This window comes from Syngnathus typhle, linkage group LG2, assembly GCF_033458585.1.
Source record: "Syngnathus typhle isolate RoL2023-S1 ecotype Sweden linkage group LG2, RoL_Styp_1.0, whole genome shotgun sequence".
In the NCBI taxonomy this organism is placed as follows: Eukaryota; Metazoa; Chordata; class Actinopteri; order Syngnathiformes; family Syngnathidae; genus Syngnathus; species Syngnathus typhle.
In genome coordinates this window covers 842,259-856,133 of record NC_083739.1, presented here as the reverse complement: position 1 = coordinate 856,133, position 13,875 = coordinate 842,259, and the positions used below count along the sequence as shown (strand labels likewise).

Sequence of the window (13,875 nt, the reverse complement as noted above, 5' to 3'; positions counted from 1 at the left end):
TAGAGTTGATAATAAACTCGGGTACACAGAGAGATCGTTGGGTTTGCTATCGGAGGAATATGTGGAAGAAGATGATTAGTGGTGAAGCACATCTCGGATGCAAACGTATGCAAGGTCATCTGTGCAGTCCTCATCCTCCCAATTCCCATCTGTGAGAAATAAATGTTTAAGCATAACAGCATTTTATTCAAGCTGTCAAGCTGGTGCAAGCCAAGTTGGAAGTTAATCCGATGAGTCTTGGGTGTAAAAGGATGGATGGATGGATGGATGGATGGATGGATGGATGGATGGATGGATGGATGGATGGATGGATGGACGGACGGATGGATCGATGGATGGATGGCCTCCGCAAATGTGCAAAAATGGGCCAAAATTGGACATTCCAAAATTCGTAGCTCGCTTCCAGAGTTCATTTCAGGCTACTTGCCAATTGTCGTTTCGCTCAAACCGGGATTGTTCTTCTTTTCCTGCTCTAGGGGGCGCCCCTGAGCCATTTTGTTTTCATCAACTTTAATTTATCCAAATTGTTACCAAGTCCGATGAAAATGTGGCAAGTGCTTGTGCATGTTCAGGGGGTAAAAAATGCAAAGCGTTTGTCGAAAAAGAAACGATTCCTTCAAAACTAGGGGCGTAACGATTCATCGATACACATCGATTAATCGATATAATGCTCGACGATTTATTGGCATCGATGCTAAAGGTAAACATCGATTTATATCGCCGTGTTTGACCTCGGACATTAGACGCGACTTTATTTTGAAATCCAGTTCATTGTTGCTTGCTTCCTCTTTCCGGGAGCGTGTTGTGTTGTGAGCAGAGCAGGCACGTGAAAGGGGAGTGGACAACTAGTACGCGGCTCCTGGGCTGGTGCTATGGCTAGTGTCCAAATAGACGAGGAAATTTGCTCCCCTTTAGGCTTCAAGTCATTCGTTTGGAAGCACTTTGGATTCCAAAGAAAAGATGGCTCAACCGACAAGACACGTGCAGTTTGTAAATCCTGCCATGCGGTGATCACAAATCTCGCCGCACATTTAAAGAAAAAACACCACATCAAAGTTCAGTGTTAGAATAAGCACTTTGTATACTACAATACTCTTGTCATTTCCTAAATAAAGAGTTTGCAGAACCTTGTTGATTTTGCGTATGAATTGTTATAAATCAGGATATTGTTCTATATTTTTTATTTAAAAAAAAAAAAAAAATCGATCGTAGAGCACCATATCGTGATGTATCGTGAATGAATCGCAGCAGGCTTTAAGATATCGGCAAATATCGTATCGTAGTTCTTTGTATCGATATGATATCGTATCGTGACAAAAGCCGCCATTTACACCCCTATTCAAAAGAATTGGCACTTTGCAGCGGCCTCTTGAGCATCTGAACTTGAGCATAGCTTTACCCATAAGAGCTGACTTTGATTTTCTAGAGATGTGCTACACATATTGCATAGCAATAGAAAAGTAGAGTCTTTGGTGCTGACCAATATACCAAAAGATGGGTTGAGCTCGCCGTTCGTTCCATTTCTACCTTGCCATCGTTTGATTTTCTACCTTTGGAGTCCATGAGTGCACGCAAACGGCTCTGACCTTCTGTGCGTGTGCCGCAAAACAACAAATAGAAAAAAGACACTCATTGATGCCGAGACAGATTCCTTCATTTATTAAAGAGAGAGGGAGAGCGAAGCTTTCAAAAGTGGGTTTGTTTGATGGCAATCAAGCATCCGTGTAAAGTGGGAAAGGAGCAGACATAATGCAGTAGATCCAGAAAGAGAAAGCCACCGCTGATGTCCTGGAGTGTCTCAGAAGAGACATCGAGAGCATAGAAAGGATGCTGTTGGAGAAGACGTGACTGTCGGGACTTAGTGCACGTCGGCGACGCAAACATATGGAACTGTTGAAGTGCAGTCCACATCATTCCAGAAAAGAGCTGCAAAACAACACGGGAAAGAGATTTAGACATCCGTGTATCGTCTTCGCCTTGATAGACATGAAAAGAGGAGTAAAAACGTACTGTTTGTTCCGGTATTAGTCACAACACAGTCTTCGCCGGCACTGTTAGGGGCTTGAGGACCATTAAATGCCCTAAAACCCGCCAGCGGGGAAGGCGAGCCATCAGTCCACACAAAGGTTGCCTCCTGGAAGACCAAGTTGCATCCGAATAAGTCACACATGACAATCACGACGGCTTTGATTTCCACGATTGTGTTAGCTGATGCTTTACAATTGCTTGGTCATTGAATCCAATCCAGGCAGTTTGAGTTGGTCCAAGTTCCTTGTCGACCAGTGCGAGAATCACCACATGTTCAACTGCGCTTAAGATGGAAGCCAGATTGCCTCCGATAGCTTGGCAGGCTAGCTAAACAAACAAAGATACAAATGCGGTCAGAGCTTTACTGTGACGTCCACGTTTTCAGACCGTGAGTGTATTTACTTCTGCGTCGTCGAAAGTTCTATCCTCGCCCACGACACGGAAACAGCGGTCGTTCAGCCGAACCCAGTGCTTTGGGCAGCAAGGTACTAAAAGACAGGGGAATTGACATCAACCATGCGGCGAGTGCAAACGGGTGACAAAGCTACAAAGTCACCGGTACCCACCTTTAACGACACCTCCGCTAGACCACTGTCCGAGACAAAAACATTGGTCACTGTTAGAATGATGGATGGGTGGATGTGTCTCTTTAAAGTGACAAATGACAAAGAACAGTTTCACTTACGACGCCAGTCAACAGTCCACTGATCCCACACAGGAGAAGCAAGGAGCCAAGAGCCATCTGCGCCAGGACAGGAAAAAGAACCAAACGTCACGTCACACACTTCTTCCTTCAGCTCACGTCATTGCTTTGGCTTTGCATGTTGAGACTAAAGTCCCAGGCTTAGGCTTAGGTTTAGGCTTAGGCTTAGGCTTTCGTGTCGTGCGTGTTACCTTTGCTGTCGTGATGAATGCTTGATGCCGAAGATGTGTGCAGGACGACCACGACGAGCGTTCCTTTTATATGCGGGATGGAAACAGCCCAGGAATGTTGAAGGTGTCGCTTGTGTCACGTGACGCATCAGACGGGTTCTACTCCGCCTCGAGGAAACAATGGCAATGACAAAAAGAGCCACCAAACTCACATTTAACAATGACTTTGTCATTGCGTGTCCACGTAATGGATAGATGGATAGATGGATAGATGGATGGATAGATGTATAGATGTATAGATGGATAGATGGATAGATGGATAGATGGATAGATGGATAGATGGATAGATAGATAGATAGATAGATAGATAGATAGATAGATAGATAGATAGATAGATAGATAGATAGATAGATAGATAGATAGATAGATAGATAGATAGATAGATAGATAGATAGATAGATAGATAGATAGATAGATAGATAGATAGATAGATAGATAGATTAGATAGAGTGTTGAGCACATTCCTGTAGAATCGTCATTTGGACTTTTGTTCAAATTTGGACTTTGAACAACATTTGCCATCAAGCCTAACTCGCAATCTTTTGGGCTATTTCGCTATTTTTGAGTGGCAGGGTTAGGGTTCAGATAGGGTGTTACTTTGACTCCAAAAGTCAGGAATGCCAAACGAGACGAGGCGTTGGAGAGGCACGGCGGTGTTCTTGCGCACGAGGAAATACTTTTAGACTTCTCGCTTAATTAGCAAAGTTTGACACCTACACTCCCATGTCACACCCTTAATGTCCTCGAATGCAATTTTGGGCGCTCTGAAGCAAAGGATGAGTCAGCCAAGTGTTGTGTGATGCTGCGCCGCCACGTCGGCAAGATGAACTGGTTAGGCTGGGACGATGGCTGATTTGGGAGAAGAAATAAAACAACCCGCGAGAGTTTGACGAAATTCCTGGCTGCCATCGGAAGTTGCACATGCGTCGAATGTTAAGTGGCGGCGGCGACGGCAGTTTGACCGTGTCATCAGATGTCAACATTTCCCTCCCTCTGTAATGAACTCCTTGACGTGCCAACTGTCTCAAACATCCATAACAGGAGGGAGTGACAACTGTGGGTGGACAAAACGCCGCCACACCTTGAAATGTAATAAGCTTCACTTCCAAGTCACACCCCAACATAAATTCATCTGCGGTGACGTCAATGCCGATTGGTCTTGGCGTGGTATGCTACTCCTCCTGTCTAATTGTCTTAAGTAGCGTTTAAAATGTTCAGGGTAATTAAAGACGCCTCGGTGCAGGTCTGTCGCCTCACCCGTGTTGTGACAGCGGCTCGTTAAGGCAATTGGCCTTTTTTTTTATTTTTGGTGTTCCTGACGAACTTAGCTAATGACTTTGTGTTTTGTCAAATCACGTGAATGTGAGGGTGTGTACATGGGCCAATTGTACAAGACTTTTGTTGATTCATTGACATTCCGAACAAATCGGATTATTTTAAAGGTGGGTGATTGTCAATGATTGACTAGAGAGACATCTTATTTTCGTTTTTCTGACTTTTGGTTTGGTGATACGTGTTGGGAGTTGGGATGGACGGGTCCAAACAACGTTTGGAGGACAATTATAAATAAACTTGCCGTCGTCATTAAACCATTACTAGTTAGGCTCCTTAGGAAACGATCACAGCGTGGAAAAAATAAAAACATGTTTGGCCGCTCAGAACACGTAGCTTGTACGAAGATACGTAAATTACCGATTGGAAAATATGTGGCCCGTAGTGAGGGTGTGCCGAAGCAACTACGTTTCTTTGGCGTCGGATGAATCGTATGCTCGTCAAAGAGGATTCTTGGGCAACAGGGGTCAAATCCCTACATTCATCATCTTTCCAACTATTTTCCATGCGACGTGTCCTGTTACTTGGCTGCCGAAAGTCTCAACTGGTCATCAGTCGGTCTATTAAGAAGCCAGTACAAGCCAGGCTCACACTTGCGTTGTTAACATGGGATGTTTGCTCCTTTTTGGTTTTGGATGGAAATGAAATCACTAAAGTAGAGTGTAGGACTGGATGAGGTCTTCTCGAAAAGTCCTTCTTCCCTCTGAACATGTAAACCGTGTTGAACTCAAACATCTTTCCTACAATTTGTACTATTCTCTCGCAACGTGTCTTCAATCATTTGACAGATATCAACCAAAGTCAAATTTATTGATATAGCACATTTCATACACAGAGGCAATTCAAAGTGCTTAACAAAACAAATTATTGAAAGCAGGTGAAGCAAAGCATAGCATTTACATAAGTCCATTTAAAAAAATAAATTACAACGACCAGTCAATAAGAAAAGGTTGTTCTCTGCCATGATAATAAGGCTTTCACAATTTTACAATGGCTTTCTCAAGATCTTAACTGCGTGTGGCTATTAGCGCTGAACTCGAAAATGTTTATTAATGAGGCTCATTTGCATCAAGGTGGGCAATTTCTCCGTCATCATCATGGGTTTAAAGTCCGCTTTCCAGGCGCCGCTGGGTTGGACTGGGTTCTCGATATGGCCTTCCTCCACCGGGAACGGGCCATGGCCATCTCGCGATTGATGTCGGCTGCCACGGTCATCTGCCAGGTCTTTTTAGGTCGGCCTCTGGGTCTTGTTCCCTCTACGTTATACGACATAACTTTCTTCACCCAGTCGTACTCGTCCTTCCTCACTACATGTCCGTACCATCGCAGTCTGCCTCTACTCACCACATCCACTATGGCCTCCACTCCCATCTTCTGTCTCAGCTCTGCACTGGTCTTTTCCTCCCTCATTGATCCATGTGATCATCCTCATTTCTGCTCTGTTTAGTTTGTGTTCTGTTTCCAGGGTCCATGCCTCACTTCCCTACGTCATACTACTTCTGACAGAGGTTGAGTACACTCGGCCTCTCATCTTCAGGGATGGGGCCTTAGATGTTCCCTGAATTGCCGCTTCTCACCCTTGTAGTCACTGCTAGGTCCACCCCCCCCATCAGCGTTAAGCATGCCTCCAAGGTAGCTGAAGCTGTCCACCACCTCGTACATCTCCCCATCTACCACGAGCCCCTCTTGCTCAGCTGGGTCTGCTTGGGCGACTTCTCCCCTACACCGCTCGCAATGGAAGGTCTCACTTGCAGCTAGTAGGCCATGCTCCTGACTGGGATATTACTCCCAGGCCAGCACCACCGACCTGGAAGCTAGTAACGCTATTGTATCTCCGCAAACATGGTTATATACCCACTGCGGTAGGGGGGCTTTGGAGTTTTCTGCCTAGCAACACCCCTGCTTGGTCCAATAAGTGGCTTAAAAAAAAAAAAAAAATGCTGTCTGGTTTGGCTTGACCAGCGTTTGGTTTCATTCGATTGGTGTGTGTCACTTTATGTCAACAAATGAGATGTTAAGAAGTGGGTGGGTGACCGTGAGGAAAAAACAAACACACTCATCAAGTAAAGCGACAAACAAGGTGCATTGACAGATTCCTTCATTTATTTCAGATACCCTTCCACCTTCCAAATTTGATTGCCATCAAGAGAAATTGAATTGCTGAGAAGATCATAGATAGAAACAAAGAAACCGCTGGAAATCTGCTATTGTCTCCGAAGATTCTCCAAGTATTGCAAAAGGCATTTTTCGAGAACGACGTGACGGTAGCTGAGCTGTTTAGTGACGGTGTGCCTCTTTGATGCAGACAAAGTAATTCAAATCCGTGCAGGTGTCGTCGTTCCAAAGTTCATCTGCGGAGGGAGTGAGAGAGAGAAAGAGCATGAGCAAGGTGGGATTCACTGTTAATAGCTACCAGCTGTATTTTCGACAGACAGACGGACAGACAGACAGACATCACGCTGGGATCACATTGCACAAAAACACTTGACACCACTTAAATAGCCCAGAGTGAAAGAAAACATTCTTACTGTCGTCATCAATCTCAACGCAGTTTTCGTTGCCGCCAAAGTTGTCGGGCTGAGGCGCGCCGTATGCTGTAAAGTCCAAAGGTGAGCCGTCAGTCCACAGGAACGTGTCCTCCTGCAATCAAGTCAGACATAAAGATCGCATCTGTCAAAAGTCAAAGGAGATGGATGGCCAGCTGGCAGTGCGGCCAACAGAGTTGACGACGAAAGACGACACCGCTTCCTTTCCAGCTACGGATCCAATAAGCAAGCGCTACCGTCGCACGAGACCTTTTGCCTTTGTCAATGAATCACCCACCTCAATGCCATCGCTGAGTCCGATCCATGTGTCTTCAATGGGATCGAACACTTCCCGAATCAGCTCTAAGACCAATGCGTTCTCTTTGGCGTCGAGGACGGAGGCCAGGTTCCCGCCTTTGAGAATGCACACATGCTGAGACCAAAAACAAAGAAGAAACAATTGGGATTCCACTTTGTATTTTCAAAAGCCATTTCAACCCAAGCTGATGATTACCTCAGCATCAACAAAGGTTCTCTGCTGTTGTACAAACATGAAACAGGAATCATCCAACTGAGTCCAGCCCTTGGGACAATAAGTCACTGTAACACAAATTGTTGATTTCAATTTCAAAAACGTCAGAAAAAGAAGAAGGTAAAAAAACAAGTAGGTTGGGAAATAAGAGCCGTGACAAACCTTCTGGGAGGGCCAACTGGAAAGAGGAAAAGACATTGTTAAAAAGGGACTCGGATCGGGTCGACGTGTGGTCGAGATATTTCCGAAAGATCTTTCACTTACGACTCCTGCCAGAAGTCCGCAGAGAAGCAACACCGAGCGAAGTGCAAATCCCATCTGTCCAATGACAGAAAAACATTGAAGTGACTCTTCATCCTACTTACGTACGTACACATCATCGAAAAGTGACTTTCATGGGATGGCTGCTGTAAAGCTGTGTTGTCATGTTACCTCCGCAGATCTGATGCTTGACGCTGAATGAATGTGAAAAGAAGGAAGAGGAGCCATGCTTTTATAGCGTGGCTTGACGCAACTCTGGAATGTGACGCTCGCATCAATGTCAGGTGACACGTTGGACCAGTTTCTGTCCCAACTCAATTTATAAATTGCCTTCTACAGGCATTTCACGTGGCAGCTTCCCTCCCGTTTTGCGGGTCGTTTTTGTTGTTGTTTTTTAGGAAAAGTGAATGAATTGATCTGCAACCTTTCGGGGCGCTTGACAGCATTTAAACGCCTCTCACAGCAAACATTGGGTTCGCTCCTATTCATATTAGATGAGAGAAGGTCAACGCGTAAGTTCAATTCAATTGGATTCATCAAACGTCCTTCAAATAATAGTGAATAGTGTGCAACACTTGGCAGTCACTGGGGTGGGGTGGGGTGGGGTGGGGTCACGTCACGTCACGTCACGTCACGGCGCAGGACACGAGGAAATGTACTGGCTTAATTCGTTCAATGACTTCTTTGGAATCAGGAGAATGATAAGTGACTACCCCACAAAAAAAAAAGAAAAAGAAAATCCTGGAGGACGGACAGGTCTTCAAAGTCAAAGTCAAAGTCAGCTTTATTGTCAATCTCTCCACATGTCACAACACACAAAGAGACGGAAATTACGTTTTTTTTCTCTATCCCACGGTGACGAGACACATAACACGATAGACATACAAGTACGCGACACAATATAAAAACAAGAAGGCAAAAATTCAAACAATCAATAGTAAGAGTGATGAATAAATAATAAATAAACAGATAACACAATAAATAAGAGGAGCAAAACGGAGCCAGCCAGCATAGCGCAAAAGTAAAAAACATCATAAACAAAAAGGCACAAACAATAAATAATAAGAGTAATAATAAATAATAAATAAACAGATAACACAACAAATAAGAGCCAGTGTGCATACAGACAGTACAGACAGTAAAAGTACAAGACGCTACGCAGAACGGGGGAGCGAGTTCAGGATCCTAACAGCCTGGTGTACGAAGCTGTTTGAGAGTCTGGTGGTGCGGGAGCGCAGGCTTCTGTACCTTGTCAGTTACAGCACCGTACATTTTGAAGGCGAGAACATTGTCACCACAAGAAAGACTGAGGTCAGACCTTCAAATCTTGAAGCCCTCCTCCCATTTTCCAGTCGACGCTGCCGTGCGTCTGATATCAACATTTCACATCATTAGCACGTCGACGCAAAAGGAGTTTTGTCTGCTTCTGCTTGCGTTGCATTCCCATACAAATAGTTTGTTATCAAATAAAAAAAAATAGAAAGAAAGAAACAAACAAGTAAATAAATACACCGGGAAAAAAAATGGACGAGGTGAAGTGTCCTGACTGCATTCTGGATCAGTATCATTGAAATAAACTGGACTAAATCACAATACTTGAACTATACCTTAAGATTATTTTCTTAACAACAAAACATTTCTTCTCCTTATCCGAACGCACGACCCCATTTGAAAAGTTCACAATGTCCCACAAGTCATGGCGTTCACAGGAAGTTACAATATTCAGAGGTCAACCAAAACGTCAAGTCACTTCTTTATTCTTGGCACGTTGAAAAACAAGGCCAAAACGTCATTGATTTTGAGACCGTCAAGGTTGGCCCGCAGGAAATGTTGAAGTCGTCTCACGAGATCACAAAGAATAACGAGGACTCCAAAGTCCACCGAGGCCTCGCCGCCTTCCTTCCTTCCTTCCTTCCGACCAAAATCTTTTACCTCCAAAGGAGGTTTTGGGTGGTGCAGGTGAGGTGAAGTCCAATTAAGTGGTGTGCGGATGAATCACGCCAACAGCAACGCTAGCCTTGGTGTGAACCAACGCAACAACACGCCCTTCAAGTTGAACGACGCAAACATGGCAGTGACTCGAAAACTTCATAATTGTCGGCGCACCCATGATAAGTGAATTTCAGTGAACATCTGTGAAATGTTGCAGCGCTTCAACCTCCGCCAGATACGTCAATGCTGCGCCGTTGTTCGGTATGCCACTTGTCCTGTTTAACGACGGCAATCAAAGTTGGCTCCGGGTGGAACCTGTTCCATCTCCTATGAGCCCTGCGTTTGCCGCTTCAAATATGGCGGCGGCCTCGGCGGCGGCGGCGACTTCCATTTTTAATCAACAGAGTTGTCACAATTACAGAAGTAAAGCCTGACTTGGGCGTAGGGCTATTCTTCTGCCCATTTCAAGTCTGGCTCGTCTCATACGATTGCGTTTACATCCACAGAGCACGTGATAGAGCGAGCCTTCATGAGAAGATGAAATGGAAGCAACAGTTGCTGCTTTTGGCTCATGCTTAAGGAAATGTCTAGGAAGGGTTCATTAAAGAGGAGTTGCCTTTTGATTTATTCTTTCTCCTTCCATCCATCCATTATGCAAAACACTTTATCGTCATGAGGACTTTGGCGGAGTAGGCTCCCTCAACTGGTTAATAATTGTCCCTAACAATTTAGAACAGGGGGGTGTCCAATTCAATTTTTTCGCAGGCCGCGTGCTAGTCGTAGTTTCCTTCCTTCCGAGGGCCATTATGTATGTGTCAACCCAAATCAACGTAGGAACATAGAATAGAATAGAATAGAATAGATCTTTATTGTCACACATGTACAACAAAAGTGCCAAGCGATCAGTGCATAAAATAAAAAATAAATAGAATAAAAATAAATCTCATATTAGATACACAACAAACTGATGATGAAATCAGAGACGAGTAAAATCTTCAAATGTTTCAAAAGACGAATGGTAATTACAAGCATCTCTATTTTTTGAACAACATTGTAGCAGTGATACAAAGTCCATTGACGATTTGTCTTCCAGGGGCCAAATGACACTGGGGGCCAAATTTGCCAAATTTGAGTTTGACTTTAAAAGCTTCAATTCACCATTATGTTTGTCTTTCCTAAATACGAAAGAGAATCCACGTTGCCTGTCTGGGACCCCATATTTCTCATCCATCGGATACCTCAAGCGTTGTAACCCGTTCAACCCGTTCCCCCGGAAGAAACAAAGCTTTCAAAGCCTGAGATGGAATTGTCTTGGCCCGTGTAATTGGTGCTTTGTCTCCGCCCACACAGCACAACAGGTTCAAGTTGTCGCCATTGTTGTCGTCAAGTGGAGCTGAAGAATTTGCATCAATTGAACAGGGCGCAAAACTGGACTGCCAATCGTTTAATTGTTAAAGAAGTCAGTTGGACTGGCGCCACGTTGTCATTTCACGAGTCACCTATTGATGAAGCAATTCTGATGCTTTCTCGAACCCGCTGGGAATGTGACAGTAAACAGTTTTTTATTGTTGTTTTTTTAATTGACTGCCACATCCTTCTCTTTGGCCTTAGATTGATATTGGATGGATGGATGGATGGATGGATGGATGGATGGATGGATGGATGGATGGATGGACACGTAATCAGCAGTTCATTCCAGGAAGTGGACAAAGATTAAAAGCAGTCCGTTAGAAGCAATATCAATTTGTGATTGATTGAATGAAGCTCACAGGGCACACAAGTCAAGTCAAGTTGATTTGTATAGCCCTAAATCACAAGCAGTCTCAAAGGGCTTCTTCACATCCAGACAAAGAATTGACAATTATTCTCAAAGCATCCCCTGATCTTAAGCTCCACTCACAATCCCACCTACGGCGGGCAATTTGGAGTGCTCAATTGGCCTACTGTGCATGTTTTGGGGATGTGGAAGAGGAGGCACGGGGAGAACATGCAAACTCCATGCAGCAAGGCAAAAGTTGGAATCCAACCCGCATCTTCTGCACTGTGAGGTGGACATGCTCATCGGTTTATTAATATTATTATATGTGTGATAAATGTATGACTGTTTTTGACTCAAGGCTTTATTATTATGATTAATATATGTGTGATTAATATATGGTTGTTTTTGACTGTGGCTTTGATGGAATTTAGTATTATGCATCTATTCTTAGACATACGCACAAACACATGTGATGCACATAGAGATTCCTTCATTTATTGGAGAGAGAACAAAATAGTTTGAGAACCAAAAGGAAACGAAGAAGATAGGTTGTAGGACATCAAGTTAAACCACTTCAAATGTATCTTGCCAAGGAAAAGCATCAAGATGGAGGTCAAGATTTTCCATGCAGCTCCAGGTGTGACACCAAGAGGGTGGATTCTTTACCACAGGTTTATGGAGCAAAGGAAATCCTGGACATCGGTGCAGGTTTCATCATTCCATTGGCCTGTGTGGATCATGAAAAATACCATACTGGTCATTTGTCAAAAAGAAAAAAAATGCACGAATACACACTTCATGTCTTTCTGTTACTTAAGACTTAAAGCAAAAAAAGGCATACCTTCATCATCAATCTCAACACAATCTTCGTTGTCGCCGAAGTCATCTGGCTGTCCGTCTCTGAAGTCAAAGAACTTGGACTTTGAGCCATCGGTGCGGACGAATTTACCCTCCTGCAAGACAAAAATACTTTTGGACGAGTCATGGCTAAAAGATCATTCACGTTCTCTCCAATTCAACATCATTGAACTTCCACCACTACTAGGACAAAAACATTCCATTTGACACTTCCCAGAAATCGCTGACGAGACCGAATCTGCTCAACAGTCGTTCACAGTGACATGTCGCACGAGACGACGTCGTACCTTAATTCCATCGTGGAGTCCAATCCAGGTGTCGACCACTGAACCGCTATTGGCATCCCGAACCAACTGGAAAGCTAGGGCATTTTCCACCGAATCGCGAATGCTGGCCAGAGTCCCACCTGCAGCGTTGCACATAGCCTGCACGTAGCGAGAGATAAACAACCCAGAACCAAAGGTCAAATGTCAAGCTCAGGTTCATTGTACAGGCTGTGATTGGACAAACAATGATTTATGGATTGTAAAAGTGATGTTCAACTACATCACAACAAGTGACGAGACGTACCTCTGCAGCGGTGAAAGCAAGTGGGTTGTCTCGGTAGATAAAGCAGCGGTTCTCCAGCCGAACCCAATTAGCCGGACACTCGGGAACTACAAGACAGTTATTACTTTAGCGGCGAGACCAAAAAAAAATAAAAAATAATAAAAATGGCACGCCCGATTCAATTCGGTTACCAACCTGTCACGGTGACGGAGAACTGCAAAGAAAAGAGGCACAGAGCAAAATGCATGAAATGAAGCCAAACGTATCAAGTGACAGACTTTGGATTTGCATTTTCTTCCTTTCACTTACAACTCCAGTCAACAGTCCACTGATCCCGCACAGGAGAAGCAAAGCACGAAGGGCCATCTGACAGCAAAAAAAAAAAAAAGACTTGGTTTGGATGTGTGTCTTGATACTCAAGTTGAACGCAAAGGGAGTGTGAAAAGAGACTTGTCACGTTACCTTTGCTGTCGTGATGAATGCTTGATGCTGAAGATGTGTGCAAGACGACCACGACGAGCGTTCCTTTTATATGTGGGATGGAAGCAGCCCAGGAATGTTGAAGGTGTCGCTTACGTCACGTGACGAGTCATCGGGCGGGTTCTCGCCCGCCCCGCCCGCCCGCCTCCAGGACACAATGACATACAAGTAATACAACAAAGTTGAAGTGATTGTTGACTTGCTTTTGATTGACTCTCATTTTGTGTGCCAATGATACATGACGTGCTCATAAGGCCACAAAGTCCAAAGCTCTCCTGTAGAATACATGCGCCATCAACTTAGCTGACATTTCCCGTCAAGCCTAATTTGCAATATTTTGGGGTCGTTACATTTTGAGTGGAAGGGCGACTTCAGCCGGGACGTTGCTTTGACTCCAAAAGTCAGAAATGTTAAATGAGACGAGGCGTTGGAGAGGCAGGGCAATGTTCTTGCGCACAAGGAAATACTTTTGGACTTGTTACTTAATTAGCAACGTTTGACTCCTACACTCCCATGTCACACCCCTGATGCCATTTGAACGATGAGTCAGCCAAGTGTTGTCTGACGGCAAAACAAAGTGGACAGACGCTCGCTCGCTCGCTCGCTCGGCAAAGGGTTGAAAAGCAACTCATTAAGTTGCACACATCCGGAACACTTGAAAGACAAACTAGACTGGCAACCGATAG

At 44.4% G+C, this 13,875-nt stretch overlaps 3 protein-coding genes across 3 annotated transcripts; all 3 read right to left on the bottom strand.

The window, feature by feature from the left end:
* Positions 1-1,636: 1,636 nt before the first annotated feature.
* LOC133144611 (alpha-N-acetylgalactosamine-specific lectin-like) lies at positions 1,637-3,015 on the bottom strand. The gene is made up of 7 exons (XM_061267450.1): positions 2,923-3,015; positions 2,714-2,770; positions 2,595-2,619; positions 2,431-2,516; positions 2,221-2,355; positions 2,011-2,134; positions 1,637-1,926 (listed from the first exon to the last, which is right to left on the bottom strand). The coding sequence occupies exons 2-7, from the start codon at positions 2,768-2,770 to the stop codon at positions 1,859-1,861; spliced, it is 495 nt and encodes a 164-aa protein (XP_061123434.1). The 5' UTR covers positions 2,923-3,015; the 3' UTR covers positions 1,637-1,858.
* Positions 3,016-6,378: 3,363 nt separating this feature from the next.
* On the bottom strand, positions 6,379-8,883 carry LOC133149225 (galactose-specific lectin nattectin-like). Its single transcript, XM_061271842.1, has 8 exons — positions 8,860-8,883; positions 7,783-7,944; positions 7,615-7,668; positions 7,513-7,528; positions 7,333-7,418; positions 7,117-7,251; positions 6,822-6,933; positions 6,379-6,644 (listed from the first exon to the last, which is right to left on the bottom strand). Exons 1-8 carry the CDS (start codon positions 8,881-8,883, stop codon positions 6,571-6,573), a joined length of 663 nt encoding a protein of 220 aa, XP_061127826.1. The 3' UTR covers positions 6,379-6,570.
* A 2,892-nt stretch (positions 8,884-11,775) lies between these two features.
* Positions 11,776-13,257, bottom strand: LOC133150232 (galactose-specific lectin nattectin-like). The gene is made up of 7 exons (XM_061272622.1): positions 13,172-13,257; positions 13,019-13,075; positions 12,905-12,923; positions 12,731-12,816; positions 12,448-12,585; positions 12,144-12,255; positions 11,776-12,029 (listed from the first exon to the last, which is right to left on the bottom strand). Exons 2-7 carry the CDS (start codon positions 13,073-13,075, stop codon positions 11,965-11,967), a joined length of 477 nt encoding a protein of 158 aa, XP_061128606.1. The 5' UTR covers positions 13,172-13,257; the 3' UTR covers positions 11,776-11,964.
* Between the last annotated feature and the right edge of the window lie 618 nt (positions 13,258-13,875).

Excerpts from the sequence above, each read along its gene's own strand:
- LOC133144611 (XM_061267450.1), bottom strand. The coding sequence starts at position 2,770 with ATGGCTCTTGGCTCCTTGCTTCTCCTGTGTGGGATCAGTGGACTGTTG. Across the intron at positions 2,517-2,594 it reads TAGCGGAGGTGTCGTTAAAG|TACCTTGCTGCCCAAAGCAC; the intron begins GTGGGTACCGGT and ends CCTGTCTTTTAG. Across the intron at positions 1,927-2,010 it reads GACTAATACCGGAACAAACA|CTCTTTTCTGGAATGATGTG; the intron begins GTACGTTTTTAC and ends GTTGTTTTGCAG.
- LOC133149225 (XM_061271842.1), bottom strand. The coding sequence starts at position 8,883 with ATGTACGGTGCTGTAACTGACAAG. Across the intron at positions 7,945-8,859 it reads ACGGTGCTGTAACTGACAAG|AAGGCAATTTATAAATTGAG; the intron begins GTACAGAAGCCT and ends AAATGCCTGTAG. Across the intron at positions 7,669-7,782 it reads CAAGCATCAGATCTGCGGAG|ATGGGATTTGCACTTCGCTC; the intron begins GTAACATGACAA and ends GTCATTGGACAG.
- LOC133150232 (XM_061272622.1), bottom strand. The coding sequence starts at position 13,075 with ATGGCCCTTCGTGCTTTGCTTCTCCTGTGCGGGATCAGTGGACTGTTG. Across the intron at positions 12,586-12,730 it reads TTGCTTTCACCGCTGCAGAG|GCTATGTGCAACGCTGCAGG; the intron begins GTACGTCTCGTC and ends CGCTACGTGCAG. Across the intron at positions 12,030-12,143 it reads TGTTGAGATTGATGATGAAG|GCCAATGGAATGATGAAACC; the intron begins GTATGCCTTTTT and ends TGATCCACACAG.